This window comes from Rhinopithecus roxellana, chromosome 2 (assembly GCF_007565055.1).
Source record: "Rhinopithecus roxellana isolate Shanxi Qingling chromosome 2, ASM756505v1, whole genome shotgun sequence".
Lineage (NCBI taxonomy): Eukaryota > Metazoa > Chordata > Mammalia > Primates > Cercopithecidae > Rhinopithecus > Rhinopithecus roxellana.
The window spans coordinates 18,431,312-18,459,304 of NC_044550.1; the positions used below are offsets into that span (position 1 = coordinate 18,431,312).

The following is a 27,993-nucleotide window of genomic DNA, read 5'->3' on the forward strand; positions in this document are numbered from 1 at the left end:
GGCAAAAATAGATGGAAAAAGACAGCTTTCCTGAGCCTGCTCTTCTCTCACTTTAATGGCTATGAATTGCTTCTGAAATTTACTGAATAGCTATTGTCCTGGAACTTCTCTTTATCATTATCCAACTCTCTTAGGCTTTCCCCTATATTTGATTCCTAACTTTTTGGGTAAGATATTATTTACCACTCTTTCATATTTACTTCTCATTTTGATGAAACACATTATCCAGCAGCTACAAAGAGTACACAGGAGGTAAGCTACTTAAAAACTTTCAAAGAATATAATTAATCTGCCCTTGACTGATAGTTTGACCAAGTACAGCATTCTAGGGTTGAATTTTTTCCTTCAGAGTTATTAAAGGTAGAGCTCCAATGTCTTCTGCTGAGAAGTCTGATAAAATTCTGATTTAAGATTATTTGTACATGATTTTCTGTTTCTCTGTTAACTTTCAGGATCCCTGTATTATGAAATTTCATGGTGATAACTTAAGCATATACTTCATTGTGCTGGGCATTTGGTGGATCCCTGAGTTACAGAAAAAGTATGTTTTTGATGTTTGTGATAATTTGTTTCTTTTTAAATCTTCTATAATGAAGAATCTTGAACTTCCTGAATTTCTAATAATTTTGTCTTTTTATTCTTACTTTCCATGTGTATTTTTGTTCCATACTCTGTGAGATTTCCTAAATTTTATCATTTTACATTTTCATCACAAACATCATTGCATTTCTATATCAATTTCAATTTCCAGGCCAGACACAGTGGCTCATGCCTGTAATCTTAGCACTTTGGGAGGCCAAGGCAGGAGGATCACTTGAGGCCAGGAGTTTGACTGCAGTCTGGCCAACATGGTGAAACCCTGTCTCTACTAAACAAAAATACAAAAATTAGCCAAATGTTGCAGAGTTCACCTGTAATACCAGCTACTCAGGAGGTTAAGGCACGAGAATTGCTTGAACCTGAGAGGCAAAGACTGCAGCAAGCTGTGATCATGCCACTGTACTCCAGCCTGGCTACAGAGCAAGACTCTCTCTCAAAAAAAAAAAAAAAAAAAAAATCAATTTCCAGATATTCAATGCAAAATATTTTTCATTGTTATGTTTAAAAGTTCTGCTTTTTCATAGTAATTTTCTCATAGTTATCTTTCTGAATATATTATTTTTTCAGTTTGTACTGTTTTGAATCTTAATTGGAAGCTTTCCTCAGAGATTTTGTGATCTCTGATTCTATATATTTACAAGAACAGCACCAAAAATCAGATTGAAAGTTTTTTTTTTTTTTTTTTTTTTTTTTTTTTTTTATGTGGGCAGGGCTTGGTGACTGGTGGATTAACTATGACTGTGTAGTATTCCATGGTGTATATGTATCACATTTTCTTTATGCAGTCCACCACTGACGGACATTTAGGTTGATTCTGTGTCTTTGCTATTTTTGAACAGTGTTGTGATGAACATACACATGCATGTGTCCTTATGGCAGAATGATTTATAATCCTTTGGGTATATGCCTAGTAATGGGATTGGTGGGTTGAACAGAAGCTCTGTTTTAAGTTCTTTGAGAAATCTTCAGACTGCTTTTGACAGTGGCTGAACTAGTTTACATTCCTGCAGGCAGTGTATAAGGGTTCCCTTTTCTTTGCAACATCACCAGCATCTGCTATTTGTTGGTTTTTCAATCACAGCCATTCTGACTGGTATGAGATAGTATCTCATTGCAGTTTCGATTTGCATTTCTCTAATGATTAGTGATGTTGCATATTTTTTCATATGCTTGTTGGCCACGTAGATGTCTTCTTTTGAGAAGTGTCTGTTCATGTATTATTTACATTTTTAAAGGGGTCATTTGTTTTTTCCTTGTTGGTTTAAGTTGTTTTTAGACTCTGGATAGTAGACCTTTGTCAAATACATAGTTTGCAAATATTTTCTCCCATTCTGTAGGTTGTCTGTTTACTCTGTTGACAGTTTCTTTTGCTGTGCAGAAGCTTAAAGAACTTAATTAGGTCCCATTTGTCAATTTTCGTTTTTGTTGCAATTGCACTTGAGGACTTAGTCATAAATACTTTCCCAAGGCCCAGGTCCAGAATGGTGTTTCCTCAGTTTTCTTCTAGGATTCTTATTGTGGTCTTATATTTAAATGTTTATGCCCTCTCGAGTTAATCTTCATATATGATGAAAGGAAGGGCTTCAGTTTCAATCTTCTGCATACGGCTTGCTAGCTATCCCAGTGCCATTTACTGAATAGGGAATCGCCTCCTCATTGCTTATTTTTGTCAACTTTGTTGAAGATTAGATAGCTGTAGGTGTGTGGCCTTAATTCTGGACTCTCTAACCCATTCCATTGATCTATGTGTCTGTTTTTGTACCAGTACCATGCTGTTTTGTTTACTGTATCCTTGTAGTAGAGTTTGAAATTGGGTAGTGTGATGTCTCTAGCTTTGTTCTTTTTGCTTAGGATTGCTTTAGCGATTTGGGGTCTTTTTTGGTACCACATACATTTTAGAATAGTTTTTTCTAATTCTGTGATAAATGTTGGTAGTTTGATAGGAATAGCACTGAATCTATAAATTGCTTTGGGCAATATGGCCATTTTAACAACATTGATTCTTCTGATCCATGAGCATGGAATGTTTTTCCATTTGTTTGCATCATCTACGATTTCTTTCTTTTTTTTTTTTTTTCTTTTCTGAGATGGAGTCTCACTCTGTCGCCCAGGCTGGAGTGCAGTGGCGCGATCTTGGCTCACTGAAACCTCCGCCTCCCAGGTTCAAGCTATTCTCTTGCCTCAGCCTCCTGAGTAGCTGGGATTACAGGCGCACGCCATCACGCCCAGCTAATTTTGTATTTTTAGTAGAGATGGGGTTTCACCATATTGATCAGGCTGGTCTCGAACTCCTGACCTTGTGATCTGCCCACCTCAGCCTCCCAAAGTGCTGGGATTACAGGTGTGAGCCACTGTGCCTGGCCATCTATGGTTTCTTTAAGCAGTGTTTTGTAGTTGTCATTGTAGAGATCTTTCACCTCCTTTGGGCAGATGTACTCTTAGGTAATGTACTTTTTTATTGGCTATTGTAAGTGAGATTGCATTCTTCATTGGGCTCTCATCTTGGACACAGTGTACAGAAGTGCTACTGATTTATATATATTGATTTTTTAATCCTAAAACTTGGCTAAAGTTTTCATCAAATCTAGGAGCTCTTGAACAGAGGCTACGGGGATTTCCAGGCACAAAACCATACCATTTGTGAAAAGAGACAGTTTGATTCCTCTTCTTCCTATTCAGATCCCTTTAATTTCTTTATCTTGCCTGATTGTTGTAGCTAGGACTTCCAGTGCTATGTGGAATAGGAGTGGTGAGAGTGGGCATACTTGTCTTGTTTCAATTCTCAAGGGGAATATGCATTCAGTTATTGCCCATTCAGCCTCATTCTGGCTGTTGATTTCTCACAGATGGCTCTTATTATTTCAAGGTATATTCTTTCGATGCCTTAAATGTGTTTCTTAAATTTAATACATTTTGGTACTTACATTCTTATTGCAATATCTATCAGTAGTATATGTAGGGATATTTTAAACAGTTTCTGACTTTTAAAGGTTTTTATGGTGAATTACTTTTAATCTACTTCAAAAGTGAAGAATGCTCTATATATTTTGTTTTGCAAACCTAAGGCACATATAAACATTCAATGGTAAAACAAATACAAACCTAATGCCATCGTTGGTATCCTGAAACAAAAAACTCTTAATAACATTGATCTAAACTATAAGATAACTTTTGGACGGCTCAAAAATTCAGAAAGCGGGAATCCTTTCACAAAACAGAAACCCTTATCAACCATAAAACAAGAAGCTCTGCTATAAAGAAAGGCCTTCCTATCAGATTCTTGACAATTTGGGACCAGGTTTAAGACGTGTAAGTACTCAGATCTACTCTAAATTTTCAAGGTAAGTAGAAATTCTGATCACCTCTGACATTATTTTTCATTACAGTTCTCAATATGCAGGAAACATTTCTTTTAAACTTTATAAAGTATTTACATGTTGCAAAATTAGTTCTATGCTTCAAGAGCAACAATTAGGTCAGTGTTATATGAACTCTTCTAGCTTCCTAGAATCACGTTATCATTTCAGAGTCTTCATCAGTCATGCTACTGGCTGCTGTTTTCATGACCATTTATTAGCTTGGAGGTGATAAACTGTAATATCTGTTTTTAAATTTTCTCCTTTTTCATAAAATAATGTGGTATTTCCACCAGAAACAAGACTGACATAACCTGAGGTTTTAAAAATAATTTTTCATAAAGCTTTATTTCAGTGACTATACACGATACCAATATAAACAAATTAACACTTACTTATCCTTAACTAATTTTAAACTCACAAGACTTTAATATGCCATCTAGATTTTAATGTTTATATGTAATTTTTATGGATGGATGGGGGAGAGAAGGACCACTGCTAAAATCTCCAAATTTAATTTTCATTTTGATTGTCCTTTTGCAATTCCAAGATATACTTAGAAATAGACACGCAGTGAGCTGAAATCATGCCTGGGCAACAGAGTGAGACTCCATCTCAAAAAAAAAAAAAAAAAAAAAAAAAAAAAAAAAAAAAAAAAAAAAAAAAAAAGGACATGCATGAAGATCATGTAGTTACAAGCAGAAGATGGGAATAATTGATTCTCAGTTTCAGGTAAAGTGGCATCAATATCACAGGCTTGACAGAACAAAACTTTCACTGAACAACTGTGTACTACAGTTGCTCTACTGTTTCACAAATCATTTCTCCATCCCATATCTGGCTATAAGACAGGGGAAAAAATGATGGATAATTATTAGGAGCATGTATGTTAAGAATCCTTTGCTTCACTCATGATAAATCACCCTGAAAAAAAATGTAGAGATATCAGAAAGCTCTGCAAATATTAATATCAATTATAGTGTTCGCATTTTGGTACTTGATGTTATTTTAAGTACTTTTTTTCATTACTTCAAAAATACTGAGAAAATATCTCAACAAATAATATTTTTAAAAATCTTTAATGTGGCCTACAAGATCTTGCATGATCCTTCTTTGTCTATCTCTCCATTCACTTTTCTTTTTTTTTTTTATTTTTTATTTTATTTTTATTTTTATTTTATTTTTTTTATCAATTCATCATTTATATCATGTATAACTCCCCAATGCAATCCCTCCCTCCTCCCCCCTCCCCCCTCCCCATGATAGGCCCCAGTGCGTGACGTTCCCCTTCCCGAGTCCAAGTGATCTCATTGTTCAGTTCCCACCTATGAGTGAGAACATGCGGTGTTTGGTTTTCTGTTCTTGTGATAGTTTGCTAAGAATGATGGTTTCCAGGGGCATCCATGTCCCTACAAAGGACGCCAACTCATCCTTTTTTATGGCTGCATAATATTCCATGGTGTATATGTGCCACATTTTCTTAATCCAGTCTGTCACTGATGGACATTTGGGTTGATTCCAAGTCTTTGCTATTGTGAATAGTGCCGCAATAAACATACGTGTGCATGTGTCTTTATAGCAGCATGATTTATAATCCTTTGGGTATATACCCAGTACTGGGATGGCTGGGTCATATGGTACATCTAGTTCTAGATCCCTGAGGAATTGCCATACTGTTTTCCATAATGGTTGAACTAGTTTACAATCCCACCAACAGTGTAAAAGTGTTCCTATTTCTCCACATCCTCTCCAGCACCTGTTGTTTCCTGACTTTTGAATGATTGCCATTCTAACTGGTGTGAGATGGTATCTCATTGTGGTTTTGATTTGCATTTCTCTGATGGCCAGTGATGACGAGCATTTTTTCATGTGTCTGTTGGCTGTATGAATGTCTTCTTTTGAGAAATATCTGTTCATATCCTTTGCCCACTTTTTGATGAAGTTGTTTGGTTTTTTCTTGTAAATTTGTTGTTCTTTGTAGGTTCTGGATATTAGCCCTTTGTCAGATGAGTAGATTGCAAAAATTTTCTCCCATTCTGTAGGTTGCCTGTTCACTCTGATGGTAGTTTCTTTTGCTGTGCAGAAGCTCTTTAGTTTAATTAGATCCCATTTGTCAATTTTGGCTTTTGTTGCCATTGCTTTTGGTGTTTTAGACATGAAGTCCTTGCCCATGCCTATGTCCTGAATGGTACTACCTAGGTTTTCTTCTAGGGTTTATATGGTATTAGGTCTAACATTTAAGTCTCTAATCCATCTTGAATTAATTTTCGTATAAGGAGTAAGGAAAGGATCCTGTTTCAGCTTTCTACTTATGGCTAGCCGATTTTCCCAGCACCATTTATTAAATAGGGAATCCTTTCCCCATTTCTTGTTTCTCTCAGGTTTGTCAAAGATCAGATGGCTGTAGATGTGTGGTATTATTTCTGAGGACTCTGTTTTGTTCCATTGGTCTATATCTCTGTTTTGGTACCAGTACCATGCTGTTTTGGTTACTGTAGCCTTGTAGTATAGTTTGAAGTCAGGTAGCGTGATGCCTCCAGCTTTGTTCTTTTGACTTAGGATTGTCTTGGCAATGTGGGCTCTTTTTTGGTTCCATATGAACTTTAAAGCAGTTTTTTCCAATTCTGTGAAGAAACTCATTGGTAGCTTGATGGGGATGGCATTGAATCTATAAATAACCTTGGGCAGTAGGCCATTTTCACGATATTGATTCTTCCTATCCATGAGCATGGTATGTTCTTCCATTTGTTTGTGTCCTCTTTGATTTCACTGAGCAGTGGTTTGTAGTTCTCCTTGAAGAGGTCCTTTACATCCCTTGTAAGTTGGATTCCTAGGTATTTTATTCTCTTTGAAGCAATTGTGAATGGAAGTTCATTCCTGATTTGGCTGTTTGTCTGTTACTGGTGTATAAGAATGCTTGTGATTTTTGCACATTAATTTTGTATCCTGAGACTTTGCTGAAGTTTCTTATCAGCTTAAGGAGATTCTGGGCTGAGACAATGGGGTTTTCTAAATATACAATCATGTCATCTACAAACAGGGACAATTTGACTTCCTCTTTTCCTAACTGAATACCCTTGATTTCTTTCTCTTGCGTGATTGCCCTAGCCAGAACTTCCAACACTGTGCTGAATAGGTGTGGTGAGAGAGGGCATCCCTGTCTTGTGCCAGTTTTCAAAGGGAATGCTTCCAGTTTTTAACCATTCAGCATGATGTTGGCTGTGGGTTTGTCATAAATAGCTCTTATTATTTTGAGGTACGTTCCATCAATACCGAATTTATTGAGAGTTTTTAGCATGAAGGGATGTTGAATTTTGTCAAAAGCCGTTTCTGCATCTATTGAGATAATCATGTGGTTCTTGTCTTTGGTTCTGTTTATATGCTGGATTACGTTTATTGATTTGCGAATGTTGAACCAGCCTTGCATCCCAGGGATGAAGCCCACTTGATCATGGTGGATAAGCTTTTGGATGTGCTGCTGAATCCGGTTTGCCAGTATTTTATTGAGGATTTTTGCATCGATGTTCATCAGGGATATTGGTCTAAAATTCTCTTTTTTTGTTGTGTCTCTACCAGGCTTTGGTATCAGGATGATGTTGGCCTCATAAAATGAGTTAGGGAGGATTCCCTCTTTTTCTATTGATTGGAATAGTTTCAGAAAGAATGGTACCAGCTCCTCCTTGTACCTCTGGTAGAATTCAGTTGTGAATCCATCTGGTCCTGGACTTTTTTTGGTTGGCAGGCTATTAATTATTGCCTCAATTTCAGAGCCTGCTATTGGTCTATTCAGGGATTCAACTTCTTCCTGGTTTAGTCTTGGAAGAGTGTAAGTGTCCAGGAAATTATCCATGTCTTCTAGATTTTCTAGTTGATTTGCGTAGAGGTGTTTATAGTATTCTCTGATGGTAGTTTGTATTTCTGTGGGGTCGGTGGTGATATCCCCTTTATCATTTTTTATTGTGTCTATTTGATTCTTCCGTCTTTTCTTCTTTATTAGTCTTGCTAGCGTTCTGTCAATTTTGTTGATTTTTCCAAAAAACCAACTCCTGGATTCATTGATTTTTTGGAGGGTTTGTTGTGTCTCTATCTCCTTCAGTTCTTCTCTGATCTTAGTTATTTCTCGCCTTCTGCTAGCTTTTGAATGTGTTTGCTCTTGCTTCTCCAGTTTTTTTAATTGTGATATTAGAGTATCAATTTTAGATCTTTCCAGCTTTCTCTTGTGGGCATTTAGTGCTATAAATTTTCTTCTACACACTGCTTTAAATGTGTGCCAGAGATTCTGGTATGTTGTATCTTTGTTCTCATTGGTTTCAAAGAACATCTTTATTTCTGCCTTCATTTTGTTATCTACCCAGTAGTGATTCAGGAGCAGGTTGTTCAGTTTCCATGTAGTTGAGTGGTTTTGATTGAGTTTCTTAGTCCTGAGTTCTAGTTTGATTGCACTGTGGTCTGAGAGACAGTTTGTTATAATTTCTGTTCTTGCACATTTGCTGAGGAGTGCTTTACTTCCAATTATGTGGTCAATGTTGGAATAAGTGTGATGTGGTGCTGAGAAGAATGTATATTCTGTTGATTTGGGGTAGAGAGTTCTATAGATATCTATTAGGTCCGCTTGGTGCAGAATGAGTTCAATTCCTGGATATCCTTGTTAACTTTCTGTCTCATTGATCTGTCTAATGTTGACAGTGGAGTGTTGAAGTCTCCCATTATTATTGTATGGGAGTCTAAGTCTCTTTGTAAGTCTCTAAGGACTTGCTTTATGAATTTGGGTGCTCCTGTATTGGGTGCATATATATTTAGGATAGTTAGCTCTTCCTGTTGAATTGATCCCTTTACCATTATGTAATGTCCTTGTCTCTTTTGATCTTTGATGGTTTAAAGTCTATTTTATCAGAGACTAGGATTGCAACTCCTGCTTTTTTTTTTTCTCCATTTGCTTGGTAGATCTTCCTCCATCCCTTTATTTTGAGCCTATGTATGTCTCTGCATGTGAGATGGGTCTCCTGAATACAGCAGACTGATGGGTCTTGACTGTTTATCCAATTTGCCAGTATGTATCTTTTAATTGGAGCATTTAGTCCATTTACATTTAAGGTTAATATTGTTATGTGTGAACTTGATCCTGCCATTATGATATTAACTGGTTATTTTGCTCGTTAGTTGATGCAGTTTCTTCCTAGCCTTGACGGTCTTTACATTTTGGCATGTTTTTGCAATGGCTGGTACCGGTTGTTCCTTTCCATGTTTAGGGGTTCCTTCAGGGTCTATTGTAAGGGAAGCCTGGTGGTGACAAAATCTCTAAGCATTTGCTTATCTGTAAAGGATTTTATTTCTCTTTCACTTATGAAACTTAGTTTGGCTGGATATGAAATTCTGGGTTTAAAATTCTTTTCTTTAAGAATGTTGAATATTGGCCCCCACTCTCTTCTGGCTTGTAGAGTTTCTGCTGAGAGGTCTGCTGTAAGTCTGATGGGCTACCCTTTGTGGGTAACCTGACCTTTCTCTCTGGCTGCCCTTAAGATTTTTTCCTTCATTTCAACTTTGGTGAATCTGGCAATTATGTGTCTTGGAGTTGCTCTTCTCAAGGAGTATCTTTGTGGTGTTCTCTGTATTTCCTGAATTTGAATGTTGTCCTGCCCTACTAGGTTGGGGAAGTTCTCCTGGATGATATCCTGAAGAGTGTTTTCCAACTTGGTTCCATTTTCCCCCTCACTTTCAGGCACCCCAATCAGACGTAGATTTGGTCTTTTTACATAATCCCATACTTCTTGCAGGCTTTGTTCATTTCTTTTTCTTCTTTTTTCTTTTGGTTTCTCTTCTTGCTTCATTTCATTCATTTGATCCTCAATCGCTGATACTCTTTCTTCCAGTTGATCGAGTCGGTTACTGAAGCTTGTGGATTTGTCACGTATTTCTCGTGTCATGGTTTTCATCTCTGTCATTTCGTTTATGACTGTCTCTGCATTAATTATTCTAGCTATCAATTCTTTCACTCTTTTTTCAAGATTTTTAGTTTCTTTGTGCTGGGTACGTAATCCCTCCTTTAGCTCTGAGAATTTTGATGGACTGAAGCCTTCTTCTCTCATCTCGTCAAAGTCATTCTCTGACCAGCTTTGATCCGTTGCTGGTGATGAGCTGCGCTCCTTTGCAGGGGGAGATGTGCTCTGATTTTTTGAATTTCCAGCTTTTCTGCCCTGCTTCTTCCCCATCTTTGTGGTTTTATCTGTCTCTGGTCTTTGATGATGGTGACGTATTGATGGCATTTTGGTATAGGTGTTCTTCCTGTTTGATAGTTTTCCTTCTAATAGTCAGGACCCTCAGCTGTAGGTCTGTTGTAGATTGCTTGAGGTCCACTCCAGACCCTGTTTGCCTGGGTATCAGCAGCAGAGGTTGCAGAAGATAGAATATTGCTGAACAGCGAGTGTACCTGTCTGATTCTTACTTTGGAAGCTTCCTCCCGGGGGTGTACTCCACCCTGTGAGGTGTGGGGTGTCAGACTGCCCCTAGTGGGGGATGTCTCCCAGTTAGGCTACTCAGGGGTCAGGGACCCACTTGAGCAGGCAGTCTGTCCGTTCTCAGATCTCAACCTCCATGTTGGGAGATCCACTGCTCTCTTCAAAGCTGTCAGACAGAGTCGTTTGCGTCTGCACAGGGTTCTTTTGCTTTTTTTGTTGTTGTTGTTTAGCTGTGCCCTGTCCCCAGAGGTGGATTCTACAGACACAGGCAGGCTTCCTTGAGCTGCTGTGAGCTGCACCCAGTTCGAGCTTCCCAGGGGCTTTGTTTACCTACTTAAGCCTCAGCAATGGCGGGCGCCCCTCCCCCAGCCTCCCTGCTTCCTTGCGGTTAGATCGCAGACTGCTGTGCTAGCAATGAGGGAGGCTCCGTGGGCGTGGGACCCTCCCGGCCAGGTGTAGGTATAATCTCCTGCTGTGCCTGTTTGCTTAAAGCACAGTATTGGGGTGGGAGTTACCCGATTTTCCGGGTGTTGTGTGTCTCAGTTCCCCTGGCTAGGAAAAGGGATTCCCTTCCCCCTTGCACTTCCCAGGTGAGGCGATGCCTCGCCCTGCTTCAGCTCTCGCTGGTCAGGCTGCAGCAGCTGACCAGCACCGATTGTCCGGCACTCCCTAGTGAGATGACCCCAGTACCTCAGTTGAAAATGCAGAAATCACCGGTCTTCTGTGTTGCTCGTGCTGGGATTTAGAGACTGGAGCTGTTCCTGTTTGGCCATCTTGCTCCGCCCCCCAATAAGCTTATATTTGATTAAGTCTTATAGTTTCAAAAATCTAAGCCACTGTTTATAATGGAAAGATTACACATAAATATTACAGTAACCCTATTTAATTTATATTTATCCCTAGATGAGAGTAAAAAACTATTGGCTGAAAACCCAGATTGCTTCTCATTTATATACTTAAAAATCTCTAAAATACTTTAAAAACTTTGGATATAAATGTAGTGTAACTAAATTTACTTGGCAACACTTTTGCTTTATTAAGGTAAGTACTGAATAATGGAAAAGTTTTAGCAGTCAACTGTTCACTCATCTGATGTTGGTATCGAACCACAACACTGATATCTGCTTTCTTTGCTTTGGTTAAGCATTTCATGAAAATATATCTGCTGCTTAGATTAATATGAACATTTGTTTTAGCTAAAACTTCACAATTATATTATACCTCTGACTAAAGTAAGTTTTACTTCAAGTAAACTCAAAGCCTTATTGTTTTAAGAGACCAAATAAATCCTCTCAAATTCTATGCTACATAAAATATAAGTGTGAAAATAAATTCAGAGGTCACCAGATTCTTGTCCTACTTCCCCAAATACACTTAGAACACATTCAATCTAAACATATGAAGAACTTTTAAGTACATAAAAAATTTTCTTATATAGTCAGCTCTTTATATCTGTGGGTTCTGCATCCATGGATTTAACCAATTGCACATTGAACATATTTGGGGAATAAAAATGAATGTCTGTGTCTGTACTGAGCATGACTTTTTTTCTTGTCATTATTCCCTAAACAATATAGTATAACAACTATTTACATAGCATTTCTATTGTATTAGGCATTAAAAGTTATCGTGAGATGATCTGAAGTATAAATGTGGATGTGCATAGGTTACATGCAAAGGGACTAGAGTATTTGTGGATTACAGTATCTGCGGGGGGTCCTGAAACCAATCCCCCATTGATACCAGGGGATGACTGAACTTGTATTTCACTATGTATCTTGCTATAAAATGAAAATAGTATTATTCATATATACTTTTAACAGATAGAATGCTCATCAGTTAAAAATATCACATTTGTGCCTACTGTGAACATTTGAACTTATTTGAATACTATTACTAATTATTACTATTACTAATAAATAATATTTTGTCCAGGAATTAGGTGGCAATGTAAATGGGAAGGAAGAAGACATAGATAAGCTAGGCAGCTTTGAAAATATGTGGAAAATGTCATTCCTGTTAAGCACTTTAATAGGACCTATCATTAATGCATTGAGATATTAGGAGCAGCGATGCTGGGACTGAATTGAAGACTTCATAATAGAAGATGAAATATCTTGGGTCTTTGCATGTAGGATAACCTATTTATAAACAAAACAAATTAATTATTTCATGGAAAGATGAATTTTCAGTAAGAGAAATTAAGCAAAGAAACCCAATTGTACCAGCTGACACTACATCAACTAAATAGATTTTATTCCTATTTGAATAGCATGCTCTGAACAAAATGAATGCTTAATAAGGTTTGACAGATGTTTTGATATAGTGAATAGAAAGGATAAAATTACCAGAATTTCATTCTCTAAGGCCTAAAACAAGCAAGGTAACATCTCTTGAATGATCATTAGTAAGAATATTGTATAAATCCTTTCAGTTTTGAATTAATCGAGAAACTTTATTCTAATCTTGTACCATCTGTAACGTAAACCCAAAGCAGGCAATTTTAAAGACATACAGCCATAATTTTTCCTATGGAGTTAAGATAGAAATATGTCAATCGACCGTAAAATACACAGTTGCATGTGTTTTTTAATAGACAAGCAGAGTTGCCACTAATCTCCCTATAAAGTATAAAAACAGATGCTTCACCAATGTTTAACAAGAGCATTTATGTATCAAATTAGAAAGGCAATAAATTTGCTTAATTTGAAAATGTACAATCAGCATTCCTAATATATATATATATTTAGAACTGGCCAGAAAATGTATTTTAATCCTAATCAATCATCCTATGTTTACTTTAGCAAGCTGGAAATAACAATAAATCATCTGCAAAAAATAAACAGTATTCCTAGTTTGCGAAACTAGCTTATTTATTACTGTTCAAAACAAAAAAAAATGGGCCGGGCGTGGTGGCTCAAGCCTGTAATCCCAGCACTTTGGAAGATCGAGACGGGCGGATCACGAGGTCAGGAGATGGAGACCATCCTGGCTAACACGGTGAAACCCCGTCTCTACTAAAAAATACAAAAACTAGCCGGGCGAGGTGGCGGGCACCTGTAGTCCCAGCTACTCGGGAGGCTGAGGCAGGAGAATCGCGTAAACCCGGGAGGCAGAGCTTGCAGTGAGCTGAGATCCAGCCACTGCACTCCAGCCTGGGCGACAGAGCAAGACTCCGTCTCCAAAAAAAAAAAAAAAAATGGATAACTTGATTTTCATAAAGAATCTCCCAGAAAAAATATGACTTAAACTCACTTTAATTAAAATTTGGTAAGTCAGAAAGCTGATGATAATAGCTTCAATTTTGAGGGAAGGGGGAAGAAAAAGTTTTAAATAAATCCAAGGCATTTTTCTTATTATTTTCCCACAAATGACAAAAAATTTCAACAGAGAGATGGTAAAGTACCAAGTACAGATCAACCATTAAACATAAAAATGAGGTTCGGCAGTAGGTTTCTTATTTTTCTTCAGAGTAATTAATAAAGATATAATCTTAAGGGACCTTCCTTTTGTTTTTTACTTAGTTTTCAGGTAAATTTGATTCTGGGATAATTTTAAGTGAGTTTATTAGCAGCAGTAACTTCCGCCTGCCTGAAAATACGGAGAACAGAAGAGATGCAGTCAATAAAGTATGTGAATTTTTTCCACCTAAAAAATTGACATTTCCACAAAAATATAGATTTAGTTACATCGTAAGTGACGACATTAATTTCATCTTTTTGACCATAGCATCGAAGCTTATAGTTATCCATTATTTCTACATTTAAACATTCAACTCCTAGGTTTACAAGTTCCTCACTTGTGAATACTCTATATAGCTTAACATACTCTCCTGCATTGCATGACATAGAATTTTCCTGGAGTTTGATTTGTCCTCCTAAGAGGGAGGTATTTCCTTTTGTCACACTGTCAAATTGTTAGCAAGCAGCACTAGGAGGGAACAAAGTTTCATTTGAATTGTATCTTTGTATAAACATAGATTCTTAAACACCTTCCCAAGTGGCCTTTCTATACTCTCCATCACTGAAGATAAACAGCCCCTGTCCTAAGCAAAAGAGCAAATATGATATTGCCCCCACTTCCTGGCCTTTTACCCATTTAGTGGCATTACCAAGATGGATGTAAATCACAGTGAGCTGGTATGACCCAGATTTGTATTTACAATGCTGGATCAGCAGAAGAGGCAGTATATGAAAGAGAGAATCCAGAGAGGATGATGAGGCCCAAAGAGAAGAGGTGCTGAAGGCCTGGATGGTTATTTTTGCGAATGGCTTAAGAATGTGTCATTATTTCATAGTCAAATTTCATTTAATGGTTCCATTTATTTAGATCTATACCTGGTAAATCGGAGAAGAGAAGAATGCACTCATTAAAGCCATTAGCCAAAAGCCGGTCCCGCAACTGCTGAAGAATTGCTACTCCAATACAGAATGGGAAAGAGGAATTCCCAAGTAGTAAGGTATCCCAGAGGTGGAAAATTTTGTGTAGTGGAAACACATCTGTAAAATGATAAAAATATAAATAAATTAAAAAACCAAAATAATAACAATTAAAACAGTAACAACCTACTTTACTAGTTCTATAATTATTACCTTATGGTCAAAACTATTATTGAAGAGCTAATACTACCAAACTCTTTTAATGAAATGTTTATTTGGCTTTGAAAATTTATAGCTTCCTAAGGCATCTTAAAAAATTGATAATCAGACTGGCCAAACAGATAATATTTTTAACCCTATTAACCATTCATAATATGTCTTCCTAGAACTTTCCAGTTATATTATTCTCACAGATTTATTTATCTAGATGAACTTTAGTGTTGTTTTAGGTACAGTAAAATGACATATCTATTATATTATCTAAACAACTGTTTTAATAAATTCCCACCAAAAATCCTATGAGCAGCTTTCTATTTTTTGTAACTGCCTTTTTCTTATTAACAATACTATGTATATCTTCCAGGCCAGTGCATAAAGATCTACTTCAAATATTATTACAGTTACTATGTAAACCATATTTTTTATTGGTAAGGATGTCCACTTCATTAATATTTGTAGCAAATTAAAATATTACACATTCACATAATCTGCTTAATTTCTAGAGGAATCCTAGTTTAAAAAATAAAAATTATTGAAGAATCTCTGAAAATTAAGCCTGATTTGGTTGTAATAGTTGCCCTTATAAGCTTTATGTAAATACTACAGTTGATAATTTTTTTCAAAGGGGGACAGAGTTTGTACAAGTATCATGAAATGTACAATAGGTTTTTATTTTATAGAATTCTCACTTTGATATTCACGGATCAGAATGATTGAAATTCTTTTCTACCCAACTCTATTATGTTAGAAATACATAAAAAGACTTACTATATCTGCTCAATATTATTGCAAATATAAAATATGGGGAGGCACTGGACTGTCCTTGCACTAATACAATATCAAAAAAAACAGGGAAAGTGATACTTACGAGTAAACATGGTGAGAAACCAAGGGATGGCATAAAGCTATGAGTGGAAAAAGGGGTACAGGGAGTGGATAAAAAGGAAATAAAAGAGGTAATTAGAATGATTACCAATAAACTAAATGGTAATGTAAATTCTATGTTTTTGTCTACTTTATTGGTTAAAATAAAAGAGAATGTAGTGTTAAGTTTATCCTAAAGCTGCCTCCTTAAATGTTTTAAGTTCGGCCTAAAGGTTTCTCCATACAAAGTGAACGGTAATCTAACTGGATGTGCAAACAAGACTGTAGCAAATGCTGAGCTGTAACCAATCTAGCTGTTTCTGTACCTCACTTTTGTTTCTGTAGGTCATTTTTCTTTTTTTGTCCATAAATCTTCCACCATATGGCTATGCTGGAGTGTCTGAACCTCTTCTGGCTTGGGGGCTACCAATTTATGAATCGGTCTTTCCTCAATTAAACTCTGTTAGATTTAATTTGTCAAAGGTTTTTCTTTTAACATAGGTAATTACAGTTATTACTATCCACATTACAAATGTAGATGACTCTTTTGCCAAAGATTATTCACAGTATGTCTTCATTTCACCAAAGAATAGACTCAAGACCGTGGCTAATCCAAACGCAATACTGGGATACTAATTTCAAGGGTATATTTTACTTTTCAGGTTTGTACAGAATATTTCTGAGATTTTAAAGATCCTTGTGTTAGTTAAGTGACTGGATCAGGGGATACCTAGGTATCTGTTTAAATGTTATTTGTGTGTGTGTGTGTGTGTGTGTGTGTGTGTGTGTGTGAGATGGTGTTTCCAGATGAGATCAGCATTTGAATCAGTGGACTCAGTAAACTGTCCTCCCCAGTGTGGGTAGGTATCATCTAATCAACTGAGAGACTGAACAAAACAAAGGTAGAGGAAGGAGGACTGTGCCTCTTCTTTTCTACCTCACTGCTCGAACCGGAACATTTCATCTAATCTCCCGCCTTTAGACTGGGATTTGTATCACCAGCCTCCTGGTTCTCAGGCCTTTGGAATCAGAATTACAAAGGCCTCTGGACTTTGAATTATACCACTGGCTTTCCTGGGTGTCCAGCTTGCAAACAGCATATTGTGGGATATCTCAGCCTCCATAAATGTGTGAGCCAATTACTCATAATAAATCTCCTTTATCTATACTTATATATCTCCTATTGGTTCTGTTTCTCTAGAGAACCCTAATACAGTTCTCATAAGTACTGAGGTACTCTTAACTGTATTTTTTTTTAAATGTTCACAATGTCTCAATAAAAGGTGTTAAGAAGCATGTGCTTTTTGTTACCACTTTCTCAATTAACAGGATGCTTCATAACAGACTAAAAGTAATAAGATCTAATATTACCATTATTAACAATAGTCTGACCAATTTATTTTCCTGTTTACTACCTATAAATATATACATACATACACATACATATAGCTATATATATAGTATAAATGGTTCTATATAAATATATATAGACATATACATTTTCAAATTTTAGAAGGTTTTGGAAGTGACAAATCATCCTTAATTTATAAAAGTAGAGTAAAAATCTCCTTTGTCAATAGCAAGTATCAAAAATCAACAATAATTTACCAAAAAACCTGAAAAAGTACTAATTTTATTTCACTTTGTGAGTTAATACAGGCTGCTATTAAAGACTTCTTTACTACCTACAGGGTTAGTTTAAATAAATATTATTTCAGCATCTAGCAATTATGAATTTATGAATAAAGGTGCATATTGTCTGTGCATTTCACTCAATTGAGTATTTATACTATCAAGATGCCAGTCAAGAACTTGATAAGTACATGGTTTATTAAAATCTAAGTACTACATGTGAAATAAAATTCACTCATCTCCACCATATCACCATTTTTTTATAGGCTGACATTTAGATACATTTTTCTAGGGACAACATAAATGGGAAAAGGAAAAAGTACAAAGGTATATGACTTCACTGTAATGAGTAAGTGTTGTAGAAAACAATAAAATATAAATTGTCCATTTTAATTTAAATTAAAAAATAAAGTCAGCAAAATTAGTTTCATTGCTATTATTTAACATCTCTTTTAAAGACACAGCATCAACATTACCTTCTCCCCTTTTGATGAAAGCTAATTGTCATTAAGAATCTTCTTCAAATTATTTCAGCAACTAGCTAACAGTGCCTTTCTCCCATATTAGTCTTTTTAATTAGCTTCATTAAGATCTATGGAAGAATTCTGCTTCTGACCAAGGTGGCATAACAGGAACCAGACTTACCTCCTGAACTGAAACACCTAAAAGTCAGACCAAATATATAAAACAACAATTTGTACATCTTAGATATTAGGCAGCAGAGAGTGGTACCTAAGAGAGGAGAAACAAATGAAATGAACCCTAAAATTGTCCAATTTACTGCATGCAAAGTTCCAGGCCACTGACAGGGAGGAAAAACCAGAAAGAGCTTGGTGGTTGCCCTGAGCTGAATATGCAGAGTAGGAAATCTGGAGAGACCAAGGTGGATATAATCTTCAGGAAAAAGTGTCCTGAAGATGCTGCCAGAGAGACAGTTGCATAGAAAAAGCTCCAGAAGTCTGCTGAAGGTTCCCCTCAAATCTTTGCTAATTACTGGAGAGTATATATGTATATGTGTGTGTGTGTGTGTGTGTGTGTACACAGAAAACATATATCTGACTGTGTACATATACATAACAAAGTGGGGCAGAAACCACTTCAAATGATCAGAGGGAAAAAATGCCAAGCTCATAACATGCCAAGAATAGTTCATTTTCTCACTAACCAGAATGAAAAAAAAAAACAAAAACAAACAAAAAACACCCACAACTGTTGTAAACAAGGCATTAGGGAGAGTAGTCAGGAGAGTACTGCTTTAGTAATGGAGCAAAATTATGCTCCCAAACCAACCTTCTCTGGCCCCATTTAATCAACCTTAAAAGCAAGCCTTGGAAGGATCAAATTGTTTCAGCGTAACTTAACTGCACCCAACCACACTCATGGTCACCCCCAAACTACCTCTTTTTTCTACCAACACCATTATTATAATCATTTAGGTAGAAAAATCTTAGGCATAAAAGTAAGTCTGATGGGTATTATTTTTACAAGGTCTCTTCAATCTTCTGCTTCTGTCCATTCATACTGAACTAATCTTGTTTTTGTTCTCATTCTTTCTTTCATGGACTACTGCAAATGTTTCATAATTGTTCAGTTTCTACCTGGTCCAGTATTTCCTTTAGCCAAATTGATTTTTCTAAATATGCAACTGTGATGACATCATTCCCCTGCTCCACCACGTCAATACGTTTCCACTGCATACCAAATTAAGTACAATTTTGTACTCCTGCATTTAAGGCCACTGTGAATTAGTGAAAAAGCCAAGGACTTGGAGTCAGAAAATATACATCTGAGTTTTGACTCTGACGATTACTGGATACCATGCCTTGGTCAAGTCAGTTAACCTCTGTGAATCCCAGATCTTCATTTTTCGAAATAGGAAAAACTAGTGTCTGTCTTAACTATGTCATAGAGATGGTGTGATGTAGAAATAATATATGTGAAAATGCTTTGGAAACAGTAACAACCTGCAAATTTAAAGTAGTATTATTATTAATATCAGTATAAGAAATGGCATCAGACTAAATTTCTTTGCACCTTCCCACTTGCCTACACATGTTCTACTTCCCTCAAAGACAGATTTACTATGATCTGAACACACTACTTTCCTAACAATGCACTTTGCATTTTCTTCTTTGAATGCTCTTTCTTGATCATTTCCATCAATCAAAGCTCTACAAGATTTTTCCAAGACTGCCTCAAATGCCATTTGTTCTGTGAAAACTTTTTGTATATTTTTTATGATACCTATCCCACTATGGTTTGTATCATATATAATATAGTTGTATTATATATAATTATAGTAATCATTTCTATATTATAATTACTTATCACAACATACTGTACTATACTTAATTCTGGGTATATTCATTCACTCTTTCATTCATTCATGCTTGCTTTTGGTTCATTTATTCAATATGAAATGCTTTGGGTTATATGCCATGTGCCCCACTCTGGCAGAAGAGTCAGACATATGAACAGATACCTAAAATGCTTTACTATTAAGTGCAACAATACAAGTTCTGGTATAAGGTAATGGCAGCAAAGTTACAGTAGCTTATGGCCTTTCCTGTCAATATTCTCTGCAGGAGAATGATAGAATTCTTGTGAATAAATGTTATTTTACTCATTTATTCATTAATTCAATATTTACTAAGTGCCTAATACATGCCAGATCTGTGTTAGGTGATAGGATATAGCAGTGAACAAAGCACAGTTCCAGGCTACAGGGAGCTTACAATAAGAGCAGTAGATATTCATTAAATATTCTCTCAACCCACTCCAATCAAGTTCTTGCCTCCAACTCACCACTGAAACTGTTCTTACCTTGGTCATCAATAATTTCTGTGTCATTAAATCTAATGGCCAATTCTCAATTGCAATCTTTCTTTACCAATCAGCAGGATTTGACATAGTTGACTATTCTCACTTATTCAGAACACTTTATTCCCTCCACTTGGCTTCCAAAACACTGTACTCACCTAGTTTTGTTCTTATCTTTCTGACTGCTCCTTGTCCATCTCCTTTGTTGGCTCCTCTTCCTCTCTCTGACTCTCTACCTGGAGTCTCCCAGGTTCAGTTCTTAGATATCTTTTCTATTTTTCTCCATATAATAACTGTATAGTTTGAAGGCCCTCATATTTACAGCTCCATCCCTAAACCTCTCCTACAAATTCTGAAACTGTATATCCAAATGCCTGTTACCTCCACTTGCATGTCTAACAGATACACATATCCTAAAATTAGCTCCTGAGACTTCCTTAAAAATCTGTACCTCCAAGTACAGTATTCCAAATCTCAGTTAGAAGCAACTCTACCCTTTCAATTGCTCAGGTACTTGACTCCTCTCTTCCTCACACACTGTGTATTTGTCACCAGTAGTCCTGCTGGCTCTACCTTCAAAATATATGCAGCATATGAAAACTTCCCACTACTTCCACTGCTAATATCTTGATTCAAGTCAACACTATCTCTTGCCTAGATTATTGCAATAGTCCATGACTAGTTTTGTAGATTCCATTCTTGTCCATCCTTGGATTTCTCTCAGCATAGCAGTCAGAATGACCTTGTTAAAATGTTTACATGAGACATCACTCCTCTGCTCAAAAGCATCAGTGGTTTTCCACTTCTAACAATAAAAGCCAAAGTCCTAACGATGATCAATAAAACTATGTAATATGGCCCTCTATTACCTATTTGGCCTTATCTTCTTGTTCACTGTGCTCTAGTCACAATGGTCTGCTGGCTGCTCCTTCACATCTCTGGTACGCTTCCACATCAGGGCCGTAGCAACTGCTGCTGTTTGGGTTGCTCTTTCCCTTACTTTCTTAAAGCATTTATTCATAAGTCAGCTTTTCTGTGAGGTTTTCTTGGCTACCTTATTTCAAAATTCATGGTCAGGTGCGGTGGCTCACTCCTACAATCCCAGCACTTTGGGAGGTCAAAGCGAGAAGACTGCTTGAGCCAAGAATTCAAGACCAGCCTGGGTAACATAGGGAGACCTCATATCTACAAAAAATTTTAAAAGTAGATGGGTGTGGTGGTCCCAGCTACTTGGAAGGCTGAGGAGGATTACTTGAGCCCAGGAGGTTGAGACTGCAATGAGCCATAACCATACCACTGCACTCCAGCATGGGTGACAGAGCAAGACCCTGTCTCAGAAGTAAATAAATAATGAAAATTCAATCTCTCCTGTACCTGAGCACATAACATCCATACCTCTGCTTTAGCTTTTTTATTTTAATTAGAACTTACCACTACCTACCAATATAGTATATTTATCTTCATTATTGTCTATCTACTCTAGAATATGAGGGCAGAGATTTTTGTCTATCTCTTATTTTATTGCTGACATATTATCCATGGCATAGAAAAATGTCTGGCACATAATAGGCACACAAATATTTGTTGAAAGGATCATTCAAATATTTGTTGAAAGAATGAATGAAAAACACAATGAAGATAAATGAAAGTGATTAAGGATCCAAATAGTCATGAGATTATATACTTTCTTAAGAAGTTTTCAACAAATATGAAATAATGAGAAAATGAGTTAGTCCTTCCTTGCTTAATATTGGGAAAAAATCCTTCATATTAAATAGCAGGATATATTTAAAAAATTAAACTTGAGATTTTGTTATGTACCTATACTTTGACAATAATTATTAAAAAAATTATTTAAAATAAGCAAAGCTTATTCTAATGATATTTGAAAAGTAATAATTAGTTCAAGTTGAATAAATATCTTTAATATAACATGTAACAGCTCCTAGGTGCTTACCAGAACCAGTTATCTCTTACCAATTAAGGATAATTAAGATTAATAAATAAGTAATGTACTCTGTGAGATGGTAATGCCTATTATTTTTTTCTTTCTATATTTCTTCTTTTTAAAATCTTGATATTTTCATCTTAATTACTCAGGATATTGGCACAGCTTCATAATATAGCCTGATACAAAAAAGACATCAAGATACAATAATTTTGAATACCAGGCAGGTTTTAATTAAAAAGAAAAGCAATTTAATATTAGAGATATTATTAGCTATTTCCTAATTTAATAGAAAGTAAAATCCAATGAAAAGAAATCATACATACTCTAAGTATTTTCTCCAGATCATGAAATTATGCACAATTCATTTGGTGTAGTGCTATTCTACACAGTCAGCTAAGTAAATGCTGCCCCCTAGCAATATCAAGCAAGAGTAGTGATATTTAGCATTTCATGAGATCCTTCCATGTGGTCTGGTAATGTCAAATTTAGAACCATCAATAGGAAAAACAAAGGCAGGGGGATAATTTTCTTGATTTTGAAAAGCAGAAAATTACATTTTACTACTACAAAGGGGAGTCCCTTTCTATTGATTTTCTTAATCCACATCCTTTTTAAGCATGCTATATTGTCTATCATAAGTCACAAGTCTTTTCATATTTAAACTATTATACGCCTTCAATGTAATACATATTGACCATGAATTTAATGTTTTTGGAATGATTCTCTATATGTACATTAGGGAAACATACATATAGACATTCCAGAAAATAATGTGTAAATATCTGTACTTTGTGACCTGATAAAGTTATCTCCTTGAACCTTTAGGATGATTGTGAAGACTAGTTAATGGATCTAGAACACCTGGCATTTAGTAGACTTAAATATAGGAGTTACAATGATCACCCAGAATCTTCAGTAATGGAAAAGTATTTTAACAAGCCAAAGTTCTGAGGTAACCTCATTAAGTCCTATAACAAAAGACACACAATTTTTTTTTTTTTAAATAGGAAAGGTATGACCAGAAGGTAAAAAGAATAAGACTCCTAGGCACTGTATAAAATATTTTATTTATCAGTAAGAATTATTTCATCATTATCAATTAATTATTCTCAACTATGCATAAAAACACTAATAAGAAAACAGAAGAATGATGGAATCATCTACAAGGATAGTACAGTATCAAAACAAATCATCACTATTATGCCATCCTTCATTTTTCTTTTTGTGCTAGCCATAATATTGCACCATCTTTCAAGAAGATATGAAAGATGTACAGAGACACCATCATTATAGATTTTTTGTTGTTTTTTTACGTGTTCATTGAACACAGCTAAAGATTGAGAATTTTTCATTTTCCACCTTTATTAAGAAGAAAAGAGGAAAATGTTCTTAACAGAGGACAATGTTTTACAATTACTGGACTCATCAGAAGATGAATACAAAAAGATAGCAACAGTTTAACTCAAGTCAAATGGTAAAATTAGTTATGTAAGTGATACTGCAAATTGTGAGTGCTCAGATGACAATCTCTTAGGTGAATTTCCTCAAACATAGCTATCAGAGTAAACAATAAATAAGTCTAGAATTCTCATTCAGTCAGTCATTCAAAGTAAAGGGCCTCACCACACGATATTTTGCAACAAGAAACCTGGGCCATTTTACTTTGCTAAAAGGATATATGAAAGTAATATTGGATTTTTTAATGATATTTGTATACCAAAATTTTTTTGATACAGTTTAAGCAAATAAATGCTATAGGTGTATGTGTTTGCAATGTAATTATAAAGAAATAAATGATATAGAAATAAAAATTAAATGTATTCTAATTTGTGTTCATAAATCTAAAAATGAAAATGTTTTCAAATTATGGAAGAAAAGACAGCTGTTCTTCAACAAAGTTATGAGCTCTGTCAATGTTTCATTTTGATGATTGTGTTTTAACCATGCAAGTGCAAGAAGAACCAGAAATCAGCTAGAACCTATGAGAGAGAGACATATTTGAAATCTGGAATCGGTATTTACGTGATGGATATCCTTCAGGCTCATGTATGACAGCTGAACAGTAAATTCAAAGGACACATACACATATATATTTTCACATATATACATTCAAAATAAGGAATATATGACATAAAATTTTGGGTTTGTTGTGTTTAAATTATTACTAAATATTTTAATACAGTTTTTTACTATGCTTTATTCCACTTCTGCAAATTATTCACAAAATGACTTAAACATATAACAATAATGTAAAAGATCCCTTGGACTCAAAAAGTAAATGGTTAATTTTTTTCCCCTATATACCAAAAATTATATTAGTTACATCTTTTATAGGTCATGAGTTCCCTAAATAAAAAAAGAAACAAATAAAAAATAACTAACTGTATAAACATACCTTTTACTATTTATTCTTAGTTGGCTTACAATATTGAACTAAAGAACTATACACTGAAAACTTACAAGAAAATCACTTGGATAATTTAATGGTTCTGAGATCTACATTATCATTTTTGGGAAAGATTAGCTATAATTCCAGAATACATTTCAATTATTTCATTGATTACCACAAAAAACTTTTCAAAAATTTCAAACATAATTCATTCTAATTTACTTTAAGTAAAAGAAAGACTATAAAACATGTTATGTAGCACTTTGTGGGAGACAGAGAAGTACCTTAAAAAATCGAGCAATAAAAAAGATTAAAATTCAAAGTGGCAGAAAATCTCATCAATTCAGACAACTATGCAAGTTTTTATTTTTATTAGTACCATACCTCCTCTGACAGATTATTCATTAACTGACATAGCAAAATAATATATCCATTATAGCTTGTAATATAATGTTCTTCTAAATATGAATCATATTAATATAATCAAAGAAATAATGCAACATGATCAAAGTATAATAATATTAATTAAAGAACAATACCCCTTAACAGTTATAGTGTGCCTGGAGCTGTGTTGAACAGTTTATATGCATTCTCTAATTTAATCACCACTATGAGGTAGAATTTATTATAATGTACATCAATGGTAAGAGAATTGTAGGTAAAAAACCAAAACTAAAACTAAAAAAAGATTATGTAATTCGCATATGGAATAGCAAGAATTTAGAACCCTGGGCATTTGGCACAAGTGTCTGAGTACTTAACCTCTATACCAGCCTTCTTAAATCTTGGTCACAGGCCTCTGGTGGTCCTTGAGACCTTTCAGGGGTCCACCAATTCAAAGCTATTTTCATAATAATACTAAAATGATTTGCTCTTTTTACTGGATTGATATTTGTGCTAGTGGTGCAAAGCCACTGGTAGATAAAACTGCTAGTATCTTACCACAATTTAAGGCACAGGGACCAAAGTATAATAATGGTCATGTGAAGGAGTAAAAATTATTAAATTTATTAAACATCTCTTTTAAAATTTGTGAAATGAAATGGAAGTAAGTGTAAAGCACTTGTTATATCTATTGAAGTACAAAGAGGTAAAGCACTTGGGTAATCATCTGTGAGCTAACATTGATGGTTTTTGCGAGAAATACTATGTTTATTTGAAAGAATGACAATGATTTTTTTAAATGTACAAAGTGAAACAGTTACTTTAAGAAAAAATAAGACCTTTTAGATAGAGATTAAAATTTTGGAAAGCTAATATCTGCCACTGTGAAATCGGTAGGTTCCCAATACTTAATCACTTTTTGGAAGAGATCTGTTGTGATATTAATAACTGTGATTTAAAAAATATTATATAATGAAATGTTTCAGAGTTGGAAGATCTGTGTAACTCAGTGAATCAATATTTTTCAAATTACCAATCCATGACACTACAAAATTATGTATGAGTAAAAGAGCCATTTAAATTGCAAGATAGAGTGATGGATTTTAGTATAACACAGTATGAGGAGTTCATCGACATGGCTTTAGACTGTACATAGCAACTAGCTTTAAGAAACAATGAGGTCAGGAGTGGTGGTTCATGCTTGTAATCCCAGCACTTTGGGAGACCAAGGCAGGTGGATCACTTGAGGTCAGGAGTTCAAGACCAGCCTGGCCAACATGGTGAAACCCTGTCTCGACTAAAAATACAAAAAAAAAAAAAAAAAAAAAAAAAAATTAGCCAGGCATGGTGGCAAACACCCGTAATCCCAGTTACTTGGGAGGCTGAGGCAGGAGAATCACTTGAACCCAGGAGGCAGAGGTTGCAGTGAGCCGAGATCACTGCACTTCTAGCCTGGGTGATGGCGTGAGACTTCATGTCCTTTGTAGGGGCATGGATGCAGCTGGAAACCATCAGTCTCAGCAAACTATTTCAAGAACAGAAAACCAAACACCGCATGTTCTCACTCATAGGTGAGAATTGAACTTTGAGAACACTTGGACACAGGAAAGGGAACAACACACACTGGGGCCTGTTGTGGGGTAGGGGGAGGGAGGAGGGATAGCATTAGGAGATATACCTAATGTAAATGACGAGTTAATGGGTGCAGCACACCAACATGGCACACGTATACATATGTAACAAACCTGCATGTTGTGCACATGTACCCTAGAACTTACACTATAAAAAAAAAAAAAAAAAAGACACCACTGCTCTGAGACATTTAAGAAACTACCACTATCTGAGAAACTATTTACATGTCTGTGTGAGGTCTCATTTTCTTCATATACTTAAACAAGTAAAAAGATTATAAAAAGGTAAAACAATACCACTATTGCATTTTTGGGGAAAAATGTAACTAAGAAAAATATGTTATTTTGTTTAACATGCAATGAGTTTGTTACTGTTATTTTTAAATGAATTAATACATAAATATATTTTAAATCTCTATAAATATCGATAGCTATAACCCATATAAACAAAAACTCTTTGAGGTCCTCAGTAATTTTTCAGAATATAAAGGGGTTCTGAGAGCAAAATGTTTTAGAACTGCTGCATTATGCCATACTTCCTTTCACCTGTTTCTGGACAGCATAAGGAATCATTAGATTAGAAACAGATGTGGGGGGGTAATGGACATGAAGATTTACTGAATTGGAAAACTTGCTAGATATTGAACTTGTGTGTATAGTTTTTTGGCTAGAAAATACCAAAATGTCATTTTATCATCCCTGATACTATTAATAGCCACTTTGATTTCTAAGATCTGGGCACTTTCTGAAAGGTAATCAAGCTTCACTACGAGAAAGAAACTTTAATAAGCCATTTGTATTCAAAGGCCTTAATGGATCCAATGCCAGTAGAATGGAGTTTGTACTAATGCTGGGGAAACCACAGCAGCTATCAGACAAGAGGACACATCACAGGACTCTTCAGAGAGACTACAACAGGTTAGTAGGACTCTTATTATAAGATATCCTAAATAAGGTGGATATTCCTGGTTTTTCCTGTAATTACATCTTTATAAAATCTGAAAAGCTCATTGTCAGTATTCTCTTTAGACTAAAATCTAAAATTTATTTATGTAACAACATAATGAAGGTAAGAAACAAATGAAGGAACAAATACATAATTATTGCTGAGCGATTTAAACTCTGCTGAATATAAATTTTGAAAAGATTGTGATAAGCTTTTAAGTAGTATAAGCATCCTTTCAGATTGCAGTTAAATGACAATGGCTTTACGAGCATATCATAGAATTTGTTAGCTTTATCTTTAGCTGTGACAGTAGGTTGACAAGGCACGTATACTACTGATAGACTCCTTATCATTTCTCTTAATGGTT

The 27,993-nt window shown here is 35.4% G+C and overlaps 1 protein-coding gene across 1 annotated transcript in view; it reads right to left on the bottom strand.

The window, feature by feature from the left end:
- Positions 1–27,993, bottom strand: part of TBCK (TBC1 domain containing kinase) — a 258,415-nt gene that overhangs the window by 126,123 nt on the left and 104,299 nt on the right. Inside the window, exons 21-22 of the mRNA XM_030915419.1 lie at positions 15,878–15,914; positions 14,749–14,910 (exon numbers count right to left, since the gene is read on the bottom strand). Of these exons, the coding sequence (XP_030771279.1) occupies positions 14,749–14,910; positions 15,878–15,914 (199 nt within the window). The remainder of the gene's footprint in view (positions 1–14,748; positions 14,911–15,877; positions 15,915–27,993) is intronic.